The sequence below is a fragment of the Piliocolobus tephrosceles genome, chromosome 6 (assembly GCF_002776525.5).
Source record: "Piliocolobus tephrosceles isolate RC106 chromosome 6, ASM277652v3, whole genome shotgun sequence".
In the NCBI taxonomy this organism is placed as follows: Eukaryota; Metazoa; Chordata; class Mammalia; order Primates; family Cercopithecidae; genus Piliocolobus; species Piliocolobus tephrosceles.
The window spans coordinates 146230556-146254424 of NC_045439.1; the positions used below are offsets into that span (position 1 = coordinate 146230556).

General features: G+C 45.5%; 1 protein-coding gene and 1 long non-coding RNA gene across 2 annotated transcripts in view; both read left to right on the forward strand.

Annotated features, from left to right (window-relative positions):
- CHP1 (calcineurin like EF-hand protein 1) overlaps positions 1 to 7743 on the forward strand; it is a 51756-nt gene extending 44013 nt beyond the window's left edge. The window contains exons 6-7 of the mRNA XM_023198377.2: positions 4903 to 5025; positions 5164 to 7743. Coding sequence (XP_023054145.1) covers positions 4903 to 5025; positions 5164 to 5217 — 177 coding nt within the window. The 3' untranslated portion in view covers positions 5218 to 7743. The remainder of the gene's footprint in view (positions 1 to 4902; positions 5026 to 5163) is intronic.
- A 2654-nt stretch (positions 7744 to 10397) lies between these two features.
- The window catches only part of LOC111531147, a 19082-nt gene continuing 5610 nt past the window's right edge, over positions 10398 to 23869 (forward strand). Inside the window, exons 1-3 of the long non-coding RNA XR_002728153.2 lie at positions 10398 to 10546; positions 11667 to 11807; positions 12449 to 12538. This is a non-coding gene — a long non-coding RNA (uncharacterized LOC111531147). The remainder of the gene's footprint in view (positions 10547 to 11666; positions 11808 to 12448; positions 12539 to 23869) is intronic.

Below are 23869 nucleotides of genomic sequence, written 5' to 3' on the forward strand. Positions count from 1 at the left end.
CCTGACTAACTTTTGTATTTTTAGGAGAGACGGGGTTTCACCATGTTGGCCAGGCTGGTCTTAAATTCCTGACCTTGTGATCAACCCACCTCAGCCTCCCAAAGTGCTGGGATTACAGGCATGAGCCACCGCAACCGGCCTGAAGAACCTTGACTGGAACAATAAGTGGCAGCATGGACAGGCAGAGGGAGCACTGGGCTGGGAATGGAGGCCTGGGCAGATAGCTCATGCCACTGCTTCCTGGGACCTGAATCAAGCCACCTCTGGGCCGTCATGTCCTCATTAACAGATCAGATGAGATGACCTTTTTTTTTCTTTTTTGAGACAGTCTCACTACATTGCCCAGGCTGGCTTGAACACTTGGGCTCAAGTGATCCTCTGGCCTTAGCCTTCCAAGTAGGTGGGACTGGTAGCTGGGACTACATACATGTGTCATTTGCACCTGGTGAAATGATGTTAAAGACACCACCACTTCTATCCCCACCCTCCGACTCACACTATAGATACCCGTACATAATCCAGTTTTATAATTCTACAAATAAAACACCTCAAAATATTTGGTCTGGGATCTGAAGAAGCTGCTGTTTGAGGTTGGATTCATCTGCTTGGCCACACACAGGGAATATGGCAAATGAGTTGTGTATTGATTATCTTTGTCTCTTTTTTTTTTTTTTTTTTTTGAGATGGAGTCTCGCTCTGTTGCCCAGGCTAGAGTGCAGTAGCGTGATCTCAGCTCACTGCAATCTCCTCCTCCCGGGTTCAAGCGATTCTCCTGCCAAGGCGTGCACTACCACGCCCGGCTAATTTTTGTATTCTTAGTAGAGACAGGTTTCACCATGTTCTTCAGGCTGGTCTCAAACTCCTGACCTCGTGATCCGCCTGCCTCAGCTTCCCAAAGTCCTGGGATTACAGGCATGAGCCACTGCACCAGGCGCATTGTCTTTTTATTAATCCTTCTATTTGTGTACATTTGTACCTAAAATGTACAACTTCCAATTTTCTTTTCTTTCTTTTTTTTTTTTTTTGAGAGGGAGTGTCTCTCTTGTCACCCAGGCTGGAATGCAATGGCGTAATCTCGGCTCACTGCAACCTCCACCTTCTGAGTTCAAGCGATTCTGCCTCAGCCTCGCAGGTAGCTGGGATTACAGGTGCCCGCCACCATGCCTAGCTGATTTTTGTATTTGTAGTAGAGATGGGTTTTCGCCATGTTGGCCAGGCTGGTCTCGAACTCCTGATCTCAGATGATCCGCCCACCTCGGCCTCCCAAAGTGCTGGGATTACAGGCGTGAGCCACCACCCCTGGCCACAACTTCCAATTTTCAACAATTGGTTTATTTAAAAAATAATCAGTTTGGATACAAATCAGTATTTCAGCTTTTTTTCTTTTTAGAAAATCATGTAATTTACTATTGTGGATTGACTGATTGACTGATAGGGTCTCTCTTTGCTGCCTAGTCTGGAATGCAGCGACTATTCACAGGCATGATCATAGCACACTGCAGCCTTGAACTCCTGGGCTCAGACCATCCTCCTGCCTCAGCCACCCGAGTAGCTGGAACTATAGGCACGCACTACCACACCCGGCTTGTAATTTCACTCTTGTTGCCCAGGCTGGAGTGCAATGGTGCAATTTCAGCTCACTGCAACCTCTGCCTCCCGGGTTCAAGCGATTCTCATGCATCAGCCTCCCGAGTAGCTGGGGTTACTGGTATGTACCACCACGCCCAGCTAATTTTGTATTTTTAGTAGAGACGGGGTTTCTCCACCATGCCTGGCCCATGAAATCGATTTTTAAAAAGCAAATTACAGGCCAGGTGCAGCGGCTCATTGCCTATAATCCCAGCACTTTGGGAGGCCAAAGCAGGCAGATCACCTGAGGTCTGGAGTTCGAGACCAGCCTGACCAATGTGGCAAAACCCCGTCTCTACTAAAAATGCAAAAATTAGCCAGGCATGGTGATGGGCACCTGTAATCCCAACTACTCGAGAGGCTGGGGCAGGAGAATCACTTGAACCTGGGAGGTGGAGGTTGCGGTGAGCCGAGATCATGACATTGCATTCCAGCCTTGGCAATAGAGCAAGACTCCATCTCAAAAAAAAAAAAAAAAAAAAAATCTAATGAGATTGTAGAAGGAAGTAAAGGAGTAAAGGAGTGGAGGAAAGGAAGCCTGTGAACCACTGGACTAGAGGCCCTTTCCTTCCTGTGGAAAAGCTCAGTTCTTACCATCTGAAGACAGAGGTGGCTGACTGCAGTAATAATATAAGAAGTCAGAAGGGTACCCTGTCCCCCATTTTATATTGCCTAAGAACCAGCCTTTCCATATTGCCTGACAGTCAAATTGTTAAAGTTGCTTATTTTGTTTAAGGAAGCAATTTTCAAAGTATGTTCACACCCTAAAGATGTTAATAGAATTCCCAGGGGCTTGAGGATTGGTTAAGTTTAAGACAGATTTAGTGAAACAGTGTTAAATTCTCTTACTCAGTTCTCGCAACTCTTTAATTGTGCTTGTTATTTTTCCCAGAAGGGGATTTAGCATTTAACTCTTAAGGATCTTTATGTTTCCTTGGGCCATTCTTTAGGAGTAGCTGGCTTAATGCAGCACCTCAGAGAGGACTACATTTTGGGTGGGATTTCAGAAAGCCCCACCAGCCTGATTTAAATCAATAAGGAACTAGTGAGGCTCACGCAACAAGGATGTTTGGGATAGACTGTCCACGCTGGTACAGTACCTCACTGATGTCCAGGAACCAGGCTGCTTCTGTGTTCTTGGCCTGGCATCCATAGCTCATATTACTCACCTCATGGCTCCAGGGTGGCTGCAGTGCCACCAGACAGCGTATCTGTATTCTGGGTAAGAAGAATAAGGAAGGGCAAAATGCAAAGGACTCTCCCTTAGTCTTTGTCTTCTTATCCAGTCACCTAGATAAATTCTGCTTACATCATTGCCTAGATGAGAAGATAAGGGTTTCAGCCTTTTAGCTGTTATTTAGTCACATGATGGTAAAGATGGGGATACATTCTGAGACATGCAATGTTAGGCAATTTTGTAGTTGTAGGAACATCATAGAATGTACTTACATGAACCTAGATGATACAGCCTACTAGACACCTAGGCTATGTGGTGTAGCCTATTGTTCCTAGACTACAAACCCATACAGCATGTTACTGTTCTGACTACTATATGCAGTTGTAATAAAATGGTAAGTATTTGTGTATCTAAACATATCTGTGGCTGGGCATGATGGCTCACGCCTATAATCTCAGCACTTTGGGAGGTGGCAGAGGGAGAACTGCTTGAGCCCAGGAGTTGAAGCCCTGCCTGGGCAACACAGTGAGACCTCATTGCTACAAAAAATTTTGAAAAATTAGCCAGGCGACTGGGTGCGGTGGCTCAGACCCGTAGTCTCAGCACTTTGGGAAGCGGAGGTGGGTGAATCATGAGGTCAGGAGTTCGAGACCAGCCTGGCCAATATGGTGAAACCCTGTCACTACTAAAAATACAAAAATTAGCTGGGTGTGGTGGCACATCCCTGTAATCCCAGCTACTCAGGAGGCTGAGGCAGGAGAATCGCTTGAACCTGGGAGGTGGAGGTTGCAGTGAGCCGGGATCATGCCATTGCATTCCAGCCTGGGCAACAAGAGTGAAACTCTGCCTCAGGGGGAAAAAAAATTAGGCATGGTTGCATGCACCTGTAGTGTAGTACCAGTTACTTGGGAGGCTGAGGTGAGAGGATCACTTGAACATGGGAGGTGAGGCTGCAGTGAGCCACATTCACACTCCAGCACGGGCAACAGAGTGAGATCCTGTCTCAAAAAAAATAAAAAATATATATATTTCTAAACATGGAAAAGGTACAGTAAAAATGGGGTACTGTAATCTTTTTTTAAGATTGTTTTGGCTAGGCGTAGTGGCTCACACCTGTAATCCCAGCACTTTGGGAGGCCGAGGTGGGCGAATCACGAGGTCAGGAGGTTGAGACCATCCTGGCTAACACAGTGAAACCCCTTCTGTACTAAAAATACAAAAAATTAGCTGGGTGTGGTGGTGGGCACCTGTAATGCCAGCTATTTGGGAGGCTGAGGCAGGAGAATGGCGTGAACCCAGGAGGCGGAGCTTGCACTGAGCTGAGATTGCACCACTGCCCTCCAGCCTGGGCGACAGAGCAAGACTCCGTCTCAAAAAAAAAAAATTAACTTTTAGGTTTAGGGCTACACATGCAGGTTAGTTATGTAGGTCAACTCTTGTCATGGGGGTTTGATGTATAGAATATTTCACCACCCAGGTACTAAGCCTAGTACCCAATAGTTATTTTTTGTTTCTCACCTCCCACTCCACCCTCTGGTAGGCCCCAGTGTCTGTTGTTTCCCTGTTTGTGTCCATGTGTTCTCATCAAAATACAGTATTATGGCCAGGCGCGGTGGCTCAAGCCTGTAATCCCAGCACTTTGGGAGGCCGAGACGGGCAGATCACGAGGTCAGGAGATCGAGACCATCCTGGCTAACACGGTGAAACCCCGTCTCTACTAAAAAATACAAAAAACTAGCCGGGCGAGGTGGCGGGCGCTTGTAGTCCCAGCTACTCGAGAGACTGAGGCAGGAGAATGGCGTAAACCCGGGAGGCGGAGCTTGCAGTGAGCTGAGATCCGGCCACTGTGCTCCAGCCTGGGCAGCAGAGTGAGACTCTATCTCAAAAAAAAAAAAAAAAAAAATACAGTATTATAATCTTACAGCACCACCATTATAGATGTGGTCAGTCATTGACCAAAACATTATTATGCAGTGCATGACTGTATTTGAGGGCATCAAAGGAAAAGGGGGATGGTGATAGCTTTATTTTTAATCTCAATAAAGAGTCCCTCTGATTCCCAAGACCCTTGTAATTCTCGGCTCTTGGTCTTCCAGGTGCTACGCATGATGGTTGGAGTAAATATCTCAGATGAGCAGCTGGGCAGCATCGCAGACAGGACCATTCAGGAGGCTGATCAGGATGGGGACAGTGCCATATCTTTCACAGAATTTGTTAAGGTTGGTCACTTACCTCTTTGTTTGAAAAAGTGATGTTTTACTGCACAGGAGGTAGTGGAGAGAACATGACTCAGATAAGAGCTTGGGAGTGTTTTGACATTCCTAACCTTTGTAACTGTTCCTGGTTTTCTCCCCCAGGTTTTGGAGAAGGTGGATGTAGAACAGAAAATGAGCATCCGATTTCTTCACTAAAGGAGACCAAACTGTTCCTTGCGGTCTAGTATTTAAGAACTGGAACTTGAAAGTCCTCCTTCCACCAACTCCACCTCCACCCCCTCATTCCCCTTCTCCCAAAGTACTACTGCTGTTGCATGACAACCCCAAATATGTTCTGTCAACACAAACCTGCCTTTGGTGTATAAACAGGGCATTACAGAATGGTACACCCTATCTATTTCTGTTCAGTATCCATTCACTAGTTCTTCATTTATAAATATCTTCCCTATTCTGCCGCTGAATGCCACACATCCATCCAGTCTGAGAACGTGAGAGAGGCAATCATGCCAAGAACAAGCCAGCAAAGCTCTTTCACCAGGTGTAGACTGTAGCCCTGCTGCCTTCCCTCCCGCGAGTCTGCCAGCATGCTTTATCCTTTTTATATGTTCTTTGCTTCCTACTTCTGTGTCATCCAACATACTGTTCACTTATTCTGGCAGTCTTTCTGCCTTTCATTAGGCCTCAAAATCTCCTCTGTTCTACTTGGCACCACAAGCTATGCCCTATATATGTATTTCTGACTTGGCAGGATAGTTCAGGGGTCTGGCAGTTTTTATTTACCTTCATTATTAAATGGGCCTCTGGGATGTTGCCTCTCCAGGAGCTTTTTGGTAACTAACATTTCTCTCAAAGTATGAGACCATCCTCTGCACTCTGCTCTGTCATCAAAGGCTGCTAGGTGGAGATACCCGTTTTGAAAGGTGGCCTTGGTGAGAGGTATGGAGTCAAGTCTTCTAGGCTGCTTGCCCACATCACTCTACCTCTGGCCTCTGATTCTCAACTTTGTACCTATGTGGCTCCTCTTGTTAGTGCAATGTTGACTGTTAAAAAAAAAACAGCAGTATGCTTACAGGTTTGCTTAGTTTGGGGACACTAACTACCAGAATGGCTGCTCTGACAAAATGCCTAGGGACTTTCTCATGGCTTTTATTAACAAGGAGGCTGGGCACCCTATAAAGCCTCATGCATTCACACCTTTGCAGCATGGTTTATGCCTCAGTGTTATGTGCACTGGAATGTTTTCCACTTCACATTTCCAAGTAGAAAGATTAGTGTTACGGAAGTGCCTAATATCCCAGTCCAAATTTATTTATTTATTTATTTATTTTTTGAGACAGAGTCTTGCTCTGTCGCCCAGGCTGGAGTGCAATGGTGTGATCTCCGCTCACTGCAACCTCAGCCTCCTGGGTTTAAGCGATTCTCCTGCCTCAGCCTCCCAAGTAGCTGGGATTACAGGCACGCACCACCATGCCCGGCTAATTCTTTGTATTTTTAGTGGAGACAGGGTTTCACCATGTTGGCCAGGCTGGTCTCGAACTCCTGACCTCGTGATCCACCCGCCTCAGCTTCCCAAAGTGCTGGGATTATAGGCGTGAGCCACCGTGCCTGGCCCCAGTCCAAAATATTTAAAGATTGCTTCCTTAGTGTCTTGAAGTTTTGCACAAAATTCTTTTTTTTTTTTTTTTTTGAGACGGAGTCTCATTCTGTCACCCAAGCTGGAGTGCAGTGGCGTGATCTTGGCTCACTGCAACCTCTGCCTCCTGGGTTCAAGTAATTCTCCCGCCTCAGCCTCCCAAGTAGCTGGGTTTACAGATGTGGCCACCATTCCTGGGTAATTTTTACATTTTTAGTAGAGACGGAGTTTCACCATGTTGACCACGTTGGTCTTGAACTCCTGATCTCAGGTGATCCTCCAACCTCGGCCTCCCAAAGTGCTGGGATTACAGGCATGAGCCACCATGCTCAATCACAAAATTCTTTATGAAATTTACACTTGGCAAATGTTAATAATGGAAGCCATAGTCTGCTCCTAATACATGTCCAAAGCATTGACTATTGTATCATTAGCTGCCTGGTTACATTAGCTCCCTAGCTTCTTGTATAGACCACTGCTAATCCCTTAAAAACAAGAGGTCTGGCACTAGTAGCACAACCTAAGGTGGCATTACAGGTCTTTGAGCAAGCCACAGCAACTTTTCTGCCGAAGTCAGTAGACTTCAGTGAATCAGGCTGCTGCTATCCTAATGTATGTGTCTGTGAGTCTATTTATCCACACATCTGCCCTTGGCTGACTTTCTCTGACTCATTGCTTGCTTGCTTGTTTCCTTGCTTTGGAAAACTATTGAAGATGTGTAGGTAATTCTTTAGGAAGGGGATTGCTACAAAAATACCACTGCAAAAGGATGGAAAAGGGTGGAGAACAGGGGAGTAGCCTAGCTGGATGGCTCAAATATAAATGAATGAGGAATTCTTTATGAGTATCAGTCACACTTTGTGATCAAGTGATGTAATATAGGAATTAATGTAAAAGGGAAGAATGTCTGATGCTGATCTATTAGAGAGGTACTTTAGAGGCTTCCTGATTGGCATAAAGTTCCTAAGGTTATAGCTTTTCCCTCCTTTTGGCTGTATAGCAAAGTGTTTTAATCCAAGGTTGTGCCTTACTGTTCCATTAAAATTGTATCTTCTATCCATCAATAAATACTTGTGGTTGAAACAAAATAACTTTTGTCCATTTTACAAGAATTTTATGTAACTTAGTCCCTTCAAGTTTGAAATCACAGTGTCTCCCTAACTCAAGTTTATGTCTGTACTGTCGGCTGCAGTCTACTCTGCTGCTGCCTGGACATATGAAGTGGAAACATTCTTCAAGGGGCCAGCACTTTTGGCCTCTAGACACAGTTTTGTCAGCTGTGGCCACTTCCCATTCATTCCAGCTAAGATGCAATTTCTGTGCTTGACTCCCCGACTCCTTAAATGTAGAAAAAGCCTAAAAATCCAGTATCTGTCTATTCCTTGTGAAGTTGCCCACCTCCTCATTCATGTGCAGCTTCAGTGGTGACATACTCTTTTACATGGCTTTTTCTTTTTTTTGAGACGGAGTCTTTCTCTGTCACCCAAGCTGGAGTGCAGTGGCGCGATCTCAGCTCACTACAAGCTCTGCCTCCCGGGTTACACCATTCTCCTGCCTCAGCCTCCCGAGTATCTGGGACTACAGGTGCCCACTACCACGCTCGGCTAATTTTTTGTTTTTTGTTTTTTTTTTGAGACGGAGTCTCGCTCTGTCGCCCAGGCTGGAGTGCAGTGGCTGGATCTCAACTCACTGCAAGCTCCGCCTCCCAGGTTCACGCCATTCTCCTGCCTCAGCCTCCTGAGTAGCTGGGACTACAGGCGCCCACCACCTCGCCCGGCTAGTTTTTTGTATTTTTTTTAGTAGAGACGGGGTTTCACCGTGTTAGCCAGGATGGTCTCGATCTCCTGACCTCGTGATCCGCCCGTCTTGGCCTCCCAAAGTGCTGGGATTACAGGCTTGAGCCACCGCGCCCGGCCTGTAATTTTTTGTATTTTTAGTAGAGATTGGGTTGCACCGTGTTAGCCAGGATGGTCTCAATCTCCTGACCTCGTGATCGGCCTGCCTCGGCCTCCCAAAGTGCTGGGATTATAGGCGTGAGCCCCCGCACCTGGCCGGTTTTTTCTTTTTTGAGATTGGGTCTCACTCTTGCCCAGGCTGGAGTGCAATGGCACAGTGTTGGCTCACTGCAACCTCTACCTCCCAGGTTCAAGCAATTCTCCTGCCTCAGCAGGACTACAGGCACGTGCCACCGCACCTGGCTAATTTTTGTATTTTTTGGTAGAGATGGTGTTTCACCATGTTGGCCAGGCTGGTCTCCTGACGTCAGTTGATTCACCTGCCTCGGCCTCCCGAAGTGCTGGGATTACAGGCGTGTGCCACTGCACCAGGCCAGGAATCTGCATTTCTATGCATTTCTATGAATCCACCCAGATGACAGCCCTCTTGGTGTTTGGCAAACACGGTACGCTGGGCCCTGCTTGTCATAACCCTGAAGAGGAGCCACCCCATATATACCCTTCCTGTTGTCTCACGCGTCCTGGTGAAGAGTTGACCAAACAGGCTTTGTGTGAGCAACAAGGCTGTTTATTTCATTTGGGTGCAGGCAGGCTGAGTCCCAAAAGAGAGTCAGCAAAGGGTGGTGGATTATCATTAATTCTTACAGGTTTTGGGATACGCGGTGGAGCTAGGAGCAATGTTTTGCTGGCAGGGGGTGGATCTCACAAAGTACATTCTCAAGGGTGGGGAGAATTACCAAGAACCTTCTTAAGGGTGGGGAGATCACAAAGTACATTGATCAGTTAGGGTGGGGCAGAAATCACAATGGTGGAATGTCATCAGTTAAGGCTATTTTCACTTTTGTGGATCTTGCGTTGCTTCAGGCCATCTGGATGTATACGTGCAGGTCACAGGGGATATGATGGCTTAGCTTGGGCTCAGAGACCTGACACCTGCCCCTCTGGGAAATGGTGCAGAAGAAAGGATGTCCTACAGTTGGGTGTAGCAAACAACAAAACTGCCAGTTATAACAGGTTTCCTCTATGCAGGAGGGCCCTCAGAAAAGTGACGAATCCTTCTCTCCTGTATTGACCAAAGCTGTAAACAGGAGGACAACGTTTGAACCCTCTAAGAGTCAAAGAGACAAACTGGAACCATTACAGTTTTTCTCCAGGTGTTGTGCTGCCCCAGAATTAAAAGCCTGGGCGCGGTGGCTCATGCCTGTAATCCCAGCACTTCGGGAGACCCAGGCGGGTGGATCACCTGAGGTCAGGAGTTCGAGACCAGTCTGGCCAACATAGTGAAATCTCGTCTCTACTAAAAATACAAAAATTAGCCCGGCGTGGTGGCATGCGCCTGTAGTCCCAGCTACTTGAGGGGCTGAGGCAGGAGAATCGTTTAAATCCGGGAGGCGGAGATTGCCGTGAGACAAGATCGCGCCACTGCACTCCAGCCTGGGCGACAGACTCTGTACTTAAAAAAAAAAAAACAAAAAAACCCTCGGGCCTGAGAATAAAATTATTAGTACTACAGTTTAACCTAACAGTGGCTTAAAATAGTCACGCAGCCTAGCCACACTATCTTACCACGTGGTACAGCTTCTACGCGGAAATTTTACATTCTTAATAAATGAATTACAAAAGCATTTTCCCGTGTTACCTCGATTCTGGGACCCAATCTGACTAAAAAGGGATCGAAAGAGTGCGGCGAAAGCTATTGATTGACGTGCATTCCAGCCAACCTGCGACGCAAGGAGAGCGCGCGCGAGCAGGACGATGCCCAATCATCACTCAGCTACAGCAGTGGAGGCGGGGCTTGTGGGAACGGCCCACCGCAGGGTTGCCTGACTTGAGAAGCTGCGAAGATGGCGGAGTAAGGCGTGCCGCTGTAAACTGGCCTTTGGGCCGGGGGCGGGCAGCCCCCGGGAGGCCGAGTGCATCTGTTGGACCGTGCAAGGTGAGCCGAGAAGGCCAGTGACGGGGGGACGAGCAGGCGCCGAGGAGGTGGTGTGGCCCAGCCGGGTAGGGTACGGAAGCGCGCAGGAGCCTGCGAGTTGCGGGCAGCCGGCCTCGGCCTCTGCCGGGCGGGGGTTCCAACCTCGGCGGCTCCGGGGCGGCCGGCACCTGCCTTCTGGGTGTGTCGCACGGCCCACTCCTCAGCCCGCCTTGGTCCTTCCCAGTGCCATGCCTTTAGCCACCTTTGTGCTTTCTGCTTGCACCCCCACGGGGCTGTATCTGGCAGCCGCTGCTTCTGCCTTCGATTTATTTTTCGAAGAATATCTTTCTTTTATTGATTTACTTATACTCCTCGCCTTAGGACTTCGTGCCCCCTCTTTGCCCGTCTGCGGTATTAATTGAGGTCTGTTGTAGCTCTGAATATTTTGTGTCCCCAGCTCCTTGACCTTGAGACTTGTAACAGGTTCCCCTTGGGAATTGCATTCGTGTTGTTTATCGCGGACATCCTGGTGCAACCTTTACTAAATCCGTTAGCTCCCACTCCCACCTCCCAAACTTTTATGATCTGAGTAAGCCGTTCTGGCACTGATGTCCTGATAACGTTCTAATGGCGCATTAATTTTGGCTGATGCCAGGATTTTGATAGAATGCACCGTTTTTGGTTTCCGACCCAGCAGTACAGGAGTTCAGTGTACACTGTTGTTTTTATAGAGACAGAATGATAGGTTAATGTTATTAGAACCTAGTTTGTGTGAAGTGGTGGGGTTGCACAGTGTCAACACTGTGAGGCATTTAGTATTCGGTTCTCTTGACTAAACGGATTGTCTCTTTTTGTAATTTGGATTGTTGTAACCCCTCATCCGGTCTCTCAGTTAAATTCTAGGAAAGTTCCTGTTACTAGGTTTCTAAATTGGTGTGGCCTGTTTAAAACTGGCACATCAGTTCAGTTCAGTTCCGATGGACACACCATTAGACAAATGAATGTTTTTGGGTATGCGCTTTGTTGGCCTTGGATTTACTGGAGCTGAAAAATAACACAGAAGCACTTCTATATGAGACCTTTTTTTTTTTTATCGCTTTTGTTAGTTTATTTTTTGTTTTTCTGTCTTTGTCTCATCCAGGAGAAGAAAAAAAAGAGATGGGCCAGAGGAAAGGAACTAAGCAAACATTCTTCCTCCCTGCCTTACAGAGGGGAGTGGTCATCTACACTAAAGCAAAGTGTCACGCGCATCCCTGTGAAGAGACCACCAAACAGGCTTTGTGTGAGTAATAAAGCTGTTTATTTCACCTGGGTGCAGGCGGACTGAGTCCGAAAAAGGAGTCAGCAAAGGGAGTTAGGGGTGGGCAGTTCTATAGGATTTGGGTAGGTAGTGGAAAATTACAGTCAAAGGGGGTTGTGCTCTTGCGGGCGGGGGGTTGTCACAAGGTGCTCAGTGGGGGAGCTTCTGAGCCAGGAGATGGAATTTCACAAGGTAATGTCATCAGTGAAGGCAGGACCGAACGGTTTCACTTCTTTTGTGATTCTTCAGTTGCTTCAGACCATCTGGATGGATACGTGCAGGCTTGGGCTCAGAGGCCTGACACAAAGGTCTTAAGTAGGGGTTCATAAACTACTGGAAATTTTATGCACAATTACACGTTTTTGTGGGAAGGAGAAGATCCATAGTATCAGATTCTCAAAGAGGACAGTGTTCCGTAAAAGCTTGAGAATCACTGCTCCAAGACTTGACATCTTTTTAAAATTAATGCCAATGCAGGTAGAGAGTAACTGCTTTCTTATTATTCCTTTTGAATAGTTTATGATACTGATTTTTTTTTAACAATAGCTTGTTTGTTTAATATTGCATACTGAAGTTACTAGCACCAGTGAGGGCTATATCCTTAATGTTCTTTTTATTTTTAGGTTCCTTATCACAGAAAGAAAATTTTCCTTGACCTTTAGGTGCTTTTATATTCATCTCAAAAACAAAATTCTGAACTCAGGACTTGGCAAGTAAGTAATTGTGGGCTAATCATTCCAAATACTGTTTAAGCAGCATGAAAACAGGTACATAGAAGTGGAACAATAAGCCATTAGCTTCAACAGAAGATGAACATGAAAAATGACTATAAGCTATTGAAATTTAAGGTCAATATTTTATTTTTCAACAAAAACGTATTAAATAAAAAGGAGTAATCTTGATCATTTGCTCAAACTACCAATAATTTTTACTGTCTAAAGAAAAAAGACACATATTTAATTAGATTGAAGGAAATCAAATGATTAAAAAAATAGGCCTGGCCCGGTGGCTTAAGCCTGTAATCCCAGCATTTTGGGAGGCCGAGGTGGGCAGATCACTTGAAGTCAGGAGTTTGAGACCAGCCTGGCCAACATGGGGGAACCCCATCTCTACAAAAAATACAAAAATTAAGCAGGTGTGGTGGCATATGCCTGTAATCCCAGCTACTTGGGAGGCTGAGGCGGGAGAATTGCTTGAACGTGGGAGGCGGAGGCTGCAGCAAGCCGAGATTGCGCCCCTGCCTGCGCTTCAGCCTGGGGGACAGAGACAGACTCCATCTCAAACAAAAATACAATAAAAATAAATAAATATTACTGGGTGGTTTTATTTAAACAAATTTTGTGTATATTTCAGGTATACAACATGGTATTATGGGATACATATAGATAGTAAAAAGGTTTCTACAGTGAAGTAAATTAACATCCATTGTCTCACATAGTTATTCTTTTGTTTTTGTGGCAACAGCTAAAATCTCATTTAGCATGGATCCTGTTTACGTTTACAGTACAATTTTATTACCTATCGTTGTCATGTTGTACATTAGATCGTTAGACTTGTTCAGCCTACGTAGCTGTTCCTTTGTATCCTCTGACCTATATCTCTTCCTTTATTAACTCCCCCATCACTGTTTTGTTCTCTAACTCTGTATATTTGATATTTTTTAAAAAATTCACATGTAAATGAGATTGTGCAATATTTTTCTTTCTGTACTCCTGACTCATCTATGCTGTGACACACACACACAAAAAAACTTCCATACTGTTTTCCATAGTGGCTATTCCGATCTGCATTCCCACGAACGGTGAATAATATTTTTTTCTTTTTCTTTTTTTTTCTTTTTTTTTGGAGATAAAGAGTCTTGCTCTGTCAGCACTTGCTCTGCATCACTGCATTCAGGCTGGAGTGCAGTGGTGCTATCTCGGTTCACTGCAGCCTCTGCCTCCCTAATTCAAGCGATTCTTTTGCCTCAGCCTCCCAAGTAGCCAGGATTACAGGTGTGCGCCACCATGCCTGGCTAATTTTTGTATTTTTTTAGTAGAGACAGGATTTCACCATGTTGGCCAGGCTGGTCTCAAACTCCTGGCTTCATCCCAGCGTGCTGGGATTACAGGCGTATGCCACTGCACCAGGCCAAGAGCTCATTCTTTTTTAGGGCTGAGTAACATATTCCATCATATATATGCACTGTAGTTTGTACGGTTTATCCATTCATCCATTGATGGACAGTTAGGTTGTTTCCGTATTCTGGCTATTGTGAATAATGTTCCACTGAACATAGGAGTGCAGACATCTTTATGAGGTGGTGATTTCATGTCTTTTGGTTATATGCCCAGCAGAGGGAGTGCTGGGTTATGTGGTGGTTCCATTTTTAATTTCTTTAGAAACTTCCCAGCTGGGCGCGGTGGCTCATGGCTGTAGTCCCAGCTACTTAGGAGGCTGTGGCAGGAGAATCGCTCGAACCTGGGAGGCGGAGGTTGCCATGAGCCGAGATCACGCCACTGCACTCCAGCCCGGGCTACGGACTGAGACTCCATCTCAAAAAAAAAAACTTCCATACTATTTTCCATAGTGGCTGTTCCGATCTACATTCCCACGAACAGTGAATAATAATTCACTTTTCTCTTAAACCAGGCAAATTTTAGAATTTATTTATTTATTTATTTCCTTATCTTGAGACACTTTTGCTCTTGTCGCCCAGGCTGGAGTGCAATGGTGCAATCTCGGCTTACTGCATCCTCCGCCCCCCGGGTTCAAGCGATTCTCCTGCCTCAGCCTCCTGAGTAGCTGGGATTATAGGCGCCCGCCACCACACCTGGCTAATTTTTATATTTTTAGTAGAGATGGGGTTTCACCATATTCGGCAGGCTCGTCTTGAACTCCTGACCTTGTGATCCACCCACCTCGGCCTCCCAAAATGCCGAGATTGGAGGTGTGAGCCACCGCGCCTGGCCAGTATGTCCTTTCTTAATTGACAGTGACATTATATCTGCAAAATAGGCTTCACACCTGCTGTGTTAGTTTTAGTTTCCTAGGCCTGATGTAATAAAGCACCACAAACTGGGTAGCTTAAAATAACAGAAATTGTTTCATAGTTCTAAGTAAAGGTCAGATGTCTAAAACCAAAGTGTTGGCAGGGCCATCCCTCTGAATGCACTGAAAAAAATGTCCAATCCTTCTAACTTCTTGTGGTTCCTTAACTTGTGGCAGCATAACTCCAATCTTCCCATGAAGTTCTTCCTGTTTGTGTATCTGAATCCTAATATAAGGACACCAGTCATACTGGATTGGTGTCCATCCTGCTCTGTTATGACCTCATCTTAGCTGCTGACTCTATTACCTGCAATGACTCTATTATCTGCAATGACTCTGTTACCAAATAAAGTCACAGTATGAGGTAGTAGGGGCTAGGACTCTTAACATGCGCATATTGGGAGGGCACAGTTCAACCCATTAACGCCTACTTGTACCTTGATTATTTACATGAAACCATTCAGTGTGCAACTGCTTTGAGGATTGAAACCTTGTATGTAGTACCAGCTACTCTGGAAACTGAAGTAGTAGGATTGTTTGAGGCCAGAAGTTCAAGGCTGCAGTACGCTGATTGTGCCTGTGAGTAGCCACTGCACCCCAGCTTGGGCAGCATCAGAACTATAGAGACAGAAAGTAGAATGATGGTCGCCAGGGGCTGCAGGAAGGGCAGTGAGAGGGAATTCCTGTGTAATGTGTACAAGGTTTCAGTTTGGGAAGAAGAAATGAGTCCTGGAGATGGATTATGGTGATGGTTGCACAGCAGTATGAATGTACTTAATACTACTGAATTGTATACTCGAAAGGGTTAATATGGTAAATTTTATGTGTATTTTATCACAATAAAAACATTGAAAAATAAAACAACTTTTGTATGTATATGTATATATGTGTGTGTATATATGATATATATGATTGAGATATATATATATATATATATATCAGTAGTAAGAACAGGAATAAAAACTGATGAGGCAAAATGCCCTTTAGAGTGAAGAAGGCCTTACCACTTGGATTTACAAGTTCAAGTAGACGATAATAGAAACTTGACATTGGTATAGCACAGTATTTATAGTAATCTAAATATCCATCTGTAGGCTGGGTGTATTAGCTCACATCTGTAATCCCAGCACTTTGGGATGCCAAGGCGGGTGGGTTCCTTGAGGTCAGGAGTCCGAGGTGAGCCTGGCCAACATGGTGAAACTGTGTCTCTACTAAAAATACAAAAATTAGCCGGGCATAGTGGCGCCTGCCTGTAGTCTTAGCTACTCTGGATGCTGAGGCAGGAGAATTGCTTGAACCCGGGAGGTAGAGGTTGCAGTGAGCTTGAGATTGCACCACTGCACTCCAACCTGGGCGACAGAGCAACACTGTCTCAGGGGAAAATATATATATATGTGTGTGTGTGTGTGTGTGTATAATTTACATATATAATATATGTTTATATATTTTTATATAATATGTTTACAAAATTTATATGGTGTAGAGAACTGATGTAAATAAAGTACATCAAAGGTAGTACTTTACTTACAGAGTGGTACTTTGTTCTGAAGTGGAATGATCTCTAAGATACATTAACAGAAAAAGCAAGGTACAGAACAATATATAGTGTGCTTTCATTTGTGGGAAATGTCTCTAGAGATGTTGTGTACCCATAGAATATTCCTAAAAGGATGTGCAAGAAACACTGTTTACCCTATTTTACCTTATCTTGTGCATATATTTATTCAAATAAGTAATTTAGAATTTTCAAAGGAAGCACTGAATAAATATTTAATAAATGAAAACCAGTTTTTGCTCAGGCAACATTTTACATTGATGAAGTATAGTATATTCCTACCTAGGGGGCAGAAATTGAGCACCTCACCCATTTTTTGTTGTTGTCTCTCACTCTTTTGCCCAGGCTGGAGTGAAGTGACACAATCTTGGTTCACTGCAACCTCCATCCCCCAGGTTCAAGCTATTCTGCCTCAGCCTCTTTCGTACCTGGGATCATAGGTGTCCGCCACCATACCCAGCTAATTTTTGTATTTTTGTTAGAGATGGAGTTTTGCCATGTTGGCCAGGCTGGTCTCCAACTCCTGACCTCAGGTGATCCACCCCCCTCAGCCTCCCAAAGTGCTAGGATTACAGGCATGGGCCACCGCACCTGATAAGGTGTTTTTTTTTTTTTTTTAATTTATTTTTTTGAGACGGAGTCTCACTCTGTTGCCCAGGCTAGAGTGCATTGGTGCTTGCTGCAACCTCCGCCTCTGGGATTCAAGCAATTCTCCTGCGTCAGTTAGGATTACAGGCACTTGCCACCATGCCTAGCTAGCAAGGTTTCTTTTTTTTTTTGAGACTGAGTCTCGCTCTGTGGCCCAGGCTGGAGTGCAGTGGCCGGATCTCAGCTCACTGCAAGCTCTGCCTCCCGGGTTTACGCCATTCTCCTGCCTCAGCCTCCCAAGTAGCTGGGACTACAGGCGCCTGCCACCTCGTCCAGCTAGTTTTTTGTATTTTTTAGTAGAGACGGGGTTTCACCGTCTTAGCCAGGATGGTCTTGATCTCCTGACCTCGTGATCCGCCCGTCTCGGCCTCCCAAAGTGCTGGGATTACAGGCTTGAGCCACCGCGCCCGGCAGTTTTTTTTTTTAATATGACACTTATAAACTTAATTTGATTGATAGTGATAATAGTATTCATTGTGTTTTGTGTTTAGAATATATTCTAAATTCCCTATTTACATAGCAAAGTAAAAAAGGGGCACTAACTCCCAGGATACATCATTCTCTCTGTCCTTAGAGGAAGCAAAGTATATTAGTTATTGCTGTATAACAAATAACCCAAAACTTAGTGGATTAACACAGCAACAAATATCTATTACGTCTCTCAAGAATTTGGGAATAGCTTAGCTATGGGGAGGTTCTGGCTTAGGGTCTCTTAAAAGTTTGAAGTCTGGCTGGGTGCAGTGGCTCACTCCTGTAATCCCAGCACTATGGGAGGCCACAGTGGGCGGATCACGAGGTCAGGAGACCATCCTGGCTAACATGGTGAAACCCCGTCTCTACTAAAAACATATACACACAAATTAGCCGGGCGTGGTGGTGGGCGCCTGTAGTCCTAGCTACTCAGGAGGCTGAGGCAGGAGAATGGCATGAACCTCGGAGGTGGAGCTTGCAGTGAGCCGAGATCGCGCGCCACTGTACTCCAGCCTGGGCGACAGAGCAAGGCTCCATCTCAAAAAAGAAAAAAAAAGCTTGAAGTCTGATGGAGTTCTATGGTGACACATTTACATGACTGGCATATTCATGCTGTTTAGGGGGAAGTTTCATTTCTTCCCAATGTAGGCCTCTTTCAGGCTGTGTGGGCACCCTTATACGGTGGCTGGATTCTCCCTAAACAAGCAATCTAAGAGAACAAGACAAAAACCATAGTCTACTCTATGACTTTGCCTCAGAAGTCACTCACTGTCACATCCACCTTGTTCTGTTGGTCAGTATTCTGACATCAAGTGGTACATGACAATACTTTTTTTTTTTTTTTTTTGAGATGGAGTCTCACTTTGTTCCTCAGGCTAGAGCATGGCAAGCTCCACCTCCCAGGTTCACGCCATTCTTCTGCCTCAGCCTCCCGAGTAGCTGGGACTACAGGCATCCACCACCATGCCTGGCTAATATTTTGTATTTTTAGTAGAGATGGGGTTTCACTGTGTTAGCCAGGATGGTCTCGATCTCCTGACCTCGTTATTCGCCTGCCTCCGCCTCCCAAAGTGCTGGGATTACAGGCGTGAGCCACCACGCCCGACCATGGCAATACATTTCTGACACCACCCAGAGTTAGCATAGACCTACAGGTCAAAGGGCACGGTCTTCAACAAGACTGTGCTCACTTCAGATGCCAGGTGTACTTTGGAGGTACCCCTAGCCACCTGCATTTCTGACCAATTGGCTACAAATTTAGAGATTCCCATGACCCTGTTAGAACCAACTTTTGATTTCATTGGTTTTCTTTATTGTTTTTAGTTCCTTTAAAGTTAGGTTGGTTGATTTGAGGTCTTTTTACTTTGTTTGAGACAGTTTCACTCTGTTGCCCAGGCCAGAGTGCAGTGGTGCAGTCTCAGATCACTGGAACCTCTGCCTCTTGGGTTCAAGCAATTCTTCTGCCTCAGCTTCCCAAGTAGCTGGAATTACAGGTGTGCGCCACCATGCCCAGATAATTTTTGTATTTTTAGTAGAGATGGGTTTTCCCCATGTTGGTCAGGCTGGTTTGAAACTCCTGACTTCAAGTGATCCGGTCACCTCGGCCTCCCAAAGTGCTGGGATTACAGGTGTGAGCCACTGTGCCTGGCTGACTTTTTAGAAACAAGGTCTCGCTCTGTTACCCAGGCTGGAGTTCGGTGGCTTTTCTCAGGTGTGATCATGGCACACTGCAGCCTCGCACTCCTGACCTCAAGTGATCCTCCCATCTCAGCCTCCTGAGTAGCCGGGACTAGAGGCATGTGCCACCACTGCTGGCTGAGGTCTATTTTAATGTAAGCATTTACAGCTATAAATTTCCGTCTTAGCATTGCTTTCACCACATCCCGTAATTTTTTGTTAGGTTTTCATTTGTCTCAGGGTACTTTCTAATTTCCTTTTTGATTTATTTTTTGACTCACTGGTTTAGGAGTGTATTATTTAATTTCCACTGGCTTATTTACTCTAAATTCCAAGGATTTAAAGTATCCTTTTCCGGAACAAAGGGCAATCAGAGTCTTTATTATACAACAGTCACGTAGATTAACCCTGATTCATTGTTGGAGGTGACTGTAAAAAGGCCTGAATACCAGGAGGCAGCAATCACTGGTGACTATTTTGGAGGCTGGTTAGCACAGAAAATTATTGGCTCACAAGCTAGCTTACCTAAGGTGTCCACATACAATTTATATTCTCCTTTGCGATCCTCCCAATAAGTCAGGTTTTTTAGTAGAAGGTTATTTTATATAATCAGTATCAGTAAGCAAGTGAGTAACTTCAACCACTTGAAAGTACCTAATGTGAGGCCAACTTTAGGGGGAATTTATTTGTAAATTTATTTGTAAGTTTTGTGTATCCGTTGTATAGTTGTAGTTGATAAATCTAGAAAACTAGATTTTCAGCAGCCGGGTGTGGTAGCTCACGCCTGTAATCCCACCACTTTGGGAGGCTGAGGCAGGTGAATCACGAGGTCAGGAGTTCAAGACCAGCCTGGTCAACATGGTGAAACTCTGTCTCTACTAAAAATACAAAAAATTAGCTGGGCGTAGTGGCAGGCACCTGTAATCCCAGCCACTCAGGAGGCTGAGGCAGGAGAATCGCTTGAACCCGGGAGGTAGAGGTTGCAGTGAGTCCAGATTGTGCATTGCACTCCAGCCTGGGTGACACAGCGAGACTCCATCTCGAAAAAAAGAAAACTAGATTTTCTAGATTGTGTCTAATTATATTTTTAGTTCATATTGGCTAAGCATTTAAGAGCCCTACTATTCATGTATTCAACAATTTTTTTTTTTATTTTTTATTTTTTTTAGATAAAGTCTCGCTCTGTCACGCAGGTTGGAATGCAGTGGTGCAATCTCATCTCACTGCAACCTCTGCCCCTCGGATGCAAGCTGTCCTCCTGCCTTAGCCTCCCAAGTAACTAGGCCTACAGGCACCTGCCACCACACCTGGCTAATTTTTGTATTTTTAGTAGAGATGAGGTTTTGCCATGTTGGCCAGACTGGTCTCGAACTTCTGACCTCAGGTGATCCACCCACCTTGGCTTCCCAACATGCTAGGGTTACAGGCGTGAGCCGCTACACCCAACCTATTCAACACATTTTCATCAAGTGCCTACCATGGGTCACATGCTATTCTGGGGCTTGTAATTCATCAGTGAACAAAACAGGATCCTTCCAGTGGATCTTACATTTTAGACAAAACAGTAAGTGAGAAATGAAATAAGTACCTCTTGTAAGTTCCTAGATAGCGTCACCTGCTGTGGATAAAGGGAAAAGTAGAGCAGGATAAAGGGCAATGATGGGAGATTATCTGTGTATAGGATGAGGGGGAAGATACAGGTTTATATAGAGGCCCAAGGTAGGGCTCAATGAAGAAGTGATATTTAGAGACCTGCAGGGGGACTTAGTTACGCAGATACATGGGGGAAGAGTCCTCCCAGTGTGGGAACAGCCCCTACAAAGGCTGTAAGGAGCATGCCTAATGTTTCACAAAGAGTAGAGTCCACTGTGGTTAGAGCCCATGATGGAGCTATGGTCAGAAGAGATTAGGGTGCAGATCTTATGAGGAACTGAAGGTCATGAGTTTTGGCTTTGACACTAAGCTGCTGTTTATTCAGCTATTCTGGGTTTTGTTGTTGTTTGTTTTGAGACAGGGTCTCACTGTCGCCCAGGCTGGAGTGCAGTGGCACAGTTTCAGCTCACTACAACTTTGCCTCCTGGGCCCAAGCGATTCTCCCACCTCAGCCTCCTGGGTAGTCGGGACTATAAGCACATGCCATCGCACTCGCTAATTTTTTCAGTTTTTTGTAGAGACAGAATCTCAGTATATTGCCAGGCTAGTCTCAAACTCATGGGCCCAAGCAGCCTTTCCCCGCCTTAGCCTCCCAAAGTGCTGGGATTATAGGTGTGAACCACTGTGCCCAGACAGCCATCCTCAAATGGGTTAGTTATATGCTGCCATTAGTGATACACATACATACATACCTATGTGTAAGAGTGTATAAATTGATTAGTCGTGTCTGAGATATGAAATTGGGCATTTTGAAGAGAATATAAGCTTATGATTTGCTAGTGTTATTGCCTAATATTAAGATATAGATTATTTGGGGGACAAAGTTTACATATGTTCAAGGTGTGCTTCCTCCCCCCATCCAGATGACATCTTGCTCTGTCACCCAGGCAGGAGTGCAAGTGGCCCGATCTCAACTCACTGCAACCTTCAGCTCCCGGGTTCAAGCAATTCCTATGCTTCAGCCTCCCAAGTAGCTGGGATTACAGGTGCCCACCACCACACCTGGCTAGTTTTTGTATTTTTAGTAGAGACGGGGGTTTCACCATGTTGGCCAGGCTGGTCTCGAACTCCTGACCTTGTGATCCTCCCAGCTTGACCTCCCAAAGTGTTGGGATTACAGGCGTGAGCCACTGCGCCCGGCCAAGGTGTTTTTACATACATTTTATGTTTTATGTTATGTTATGTTATGTTATGTTATGTTATGTTATGTTATGTTATGTCTTTTGAGACTGAGTCTTGCTCTGTCGCCCAGGCTGGAGGGCAGTGGCGCCATCTCGGCTCACTGCAAGCTCCGCCTCCCGGGTTCACGCCATTCTCCTGCCTCAGCCTCCTGAGTAGCTGGGACTACAGGCGCCGCCACCGCCACGCCCAGCTAATTTTTGTATTTTTTATAGAGACGGGGTTTCACCGTGTTGGCCAGGATGGTCTCGATCTCCTGACTTCGTGATCCGCCCGCCTCGGCCTCCCAAAGTGCTGGGATTTCAGGCATGAGCCACCGCGCCCAGCCACACTTTTTTTTTGAGACAGTCTTGCTCTGTTGCTGTTCTGGAGGGCAATGGCGCTATCTTGGCTCACTGCAACCTCCACCTCCCAGGTTTCAAGTGAGCCTCTGTAATGAAGCAGCCCTGCTGCTCACAGGGTTCTAAAGGTGTACCTGTGGATTTTTTTTTTTTTTTTTTTTTTGAGACGGAGTCTCGCTCTGTCGCCCAGGCTGGAGTGCAGTGGCGCCATCTCAGCTCACTGCAAGCTCCGCCTCCCAGGTTCACGCCATTCTCCTGCCTCAGCCTCCGGAGTAGCTGGGACTACAGGCGCCCGCCACCTCGCCTGGCTAGTTTTTTGTATTTTTTAGTAGAGACGGGGTTTCACCGTGTTAGCCAGGATGGTCTTGATCTCCTGACCTTGTGATCCACCCGTCTCGGCCTCCCAAAGTGCTGGGATTACAGGCTTGAGCCACCGCGCCCGGCCACCTGTGGATCTTTACTTTTTCCTCTTCCATGCTGCTTTTGCCACAAGTGCAAATTCTGCACTTTTTTTCCTCCTGATTTGATTCTGGATTAATATACGTTTGGCTTTCCTAGGCTTTTAATAAGAACCCTATCTTGAACCAGAAGAGGTTATTTAGCTTCAATTTACAGTTGAGGTGTTTTTTAATGTATATGACAGATTGAAAATAGTGGGCTAGAAAGACTAGTTAGCTAATCGCTGTTGACCATTTTTGTAAACTAAAATCATTTAAGACTTTGACGGGCATCTGTGATGTGTTATTGTAAAACTCTTAAACATTTTACAGTGTACAATTCATTGGCATTAAGTATATTCCACATGGTTGTATAAGCATTACCATTATCTCTAGAATTTTTTCATCATTTCAAATAAACTCTGTACTCATTAATGTCCCCATCTCCCCTCCCACAGCCCCTGGTAACCTCTCTACTCTAAATCTCTATGAATTTGACTATTGTCAGTATCTCATGTAAGTGGAATTATACAATATTTGCCCTTTTGTGTCTAACATCTTTTTGCAGATTTAATAGTTTTTACATTTAGCAGCAATGAACTTGATGTACTTTTTAAAAAATTTTTTCAGACAGAGTCTCACTCTTGTCACCCAGGCTGGAGTGCAGTGGCACAATCTTGGCTCGCTGCAACCTCCACCTCCAGGTTCAAGCAATTCTCCTGCCTCAGCCTCCTGAATAGCTGGGATCACAGGCACCCGCCACCACGCCCAACTAATTTTTTTGTATTTTTAATAGCGATGGGGGTTCACCATTTTGACCAGGGTGGTCTCGACCTGGAATTACTGGCATGAGCCACTGCGCCCGGCCTTGATTTAGTCTTTACATGTTTACATTTGGTGATAATGAAACAGTATGTATTTTATTTATAGTTTTTTTTTTTTTTTTTTTTTTTTCGGAGACTCTCTCTTTCTTCCGCGCTCGCGTGGGTTGGCCGGGCCTGTTTCCGCTGCCTGCAAGTTCCTCCCCCCGGGTTTTCCCCTTTCTCCCGCCCC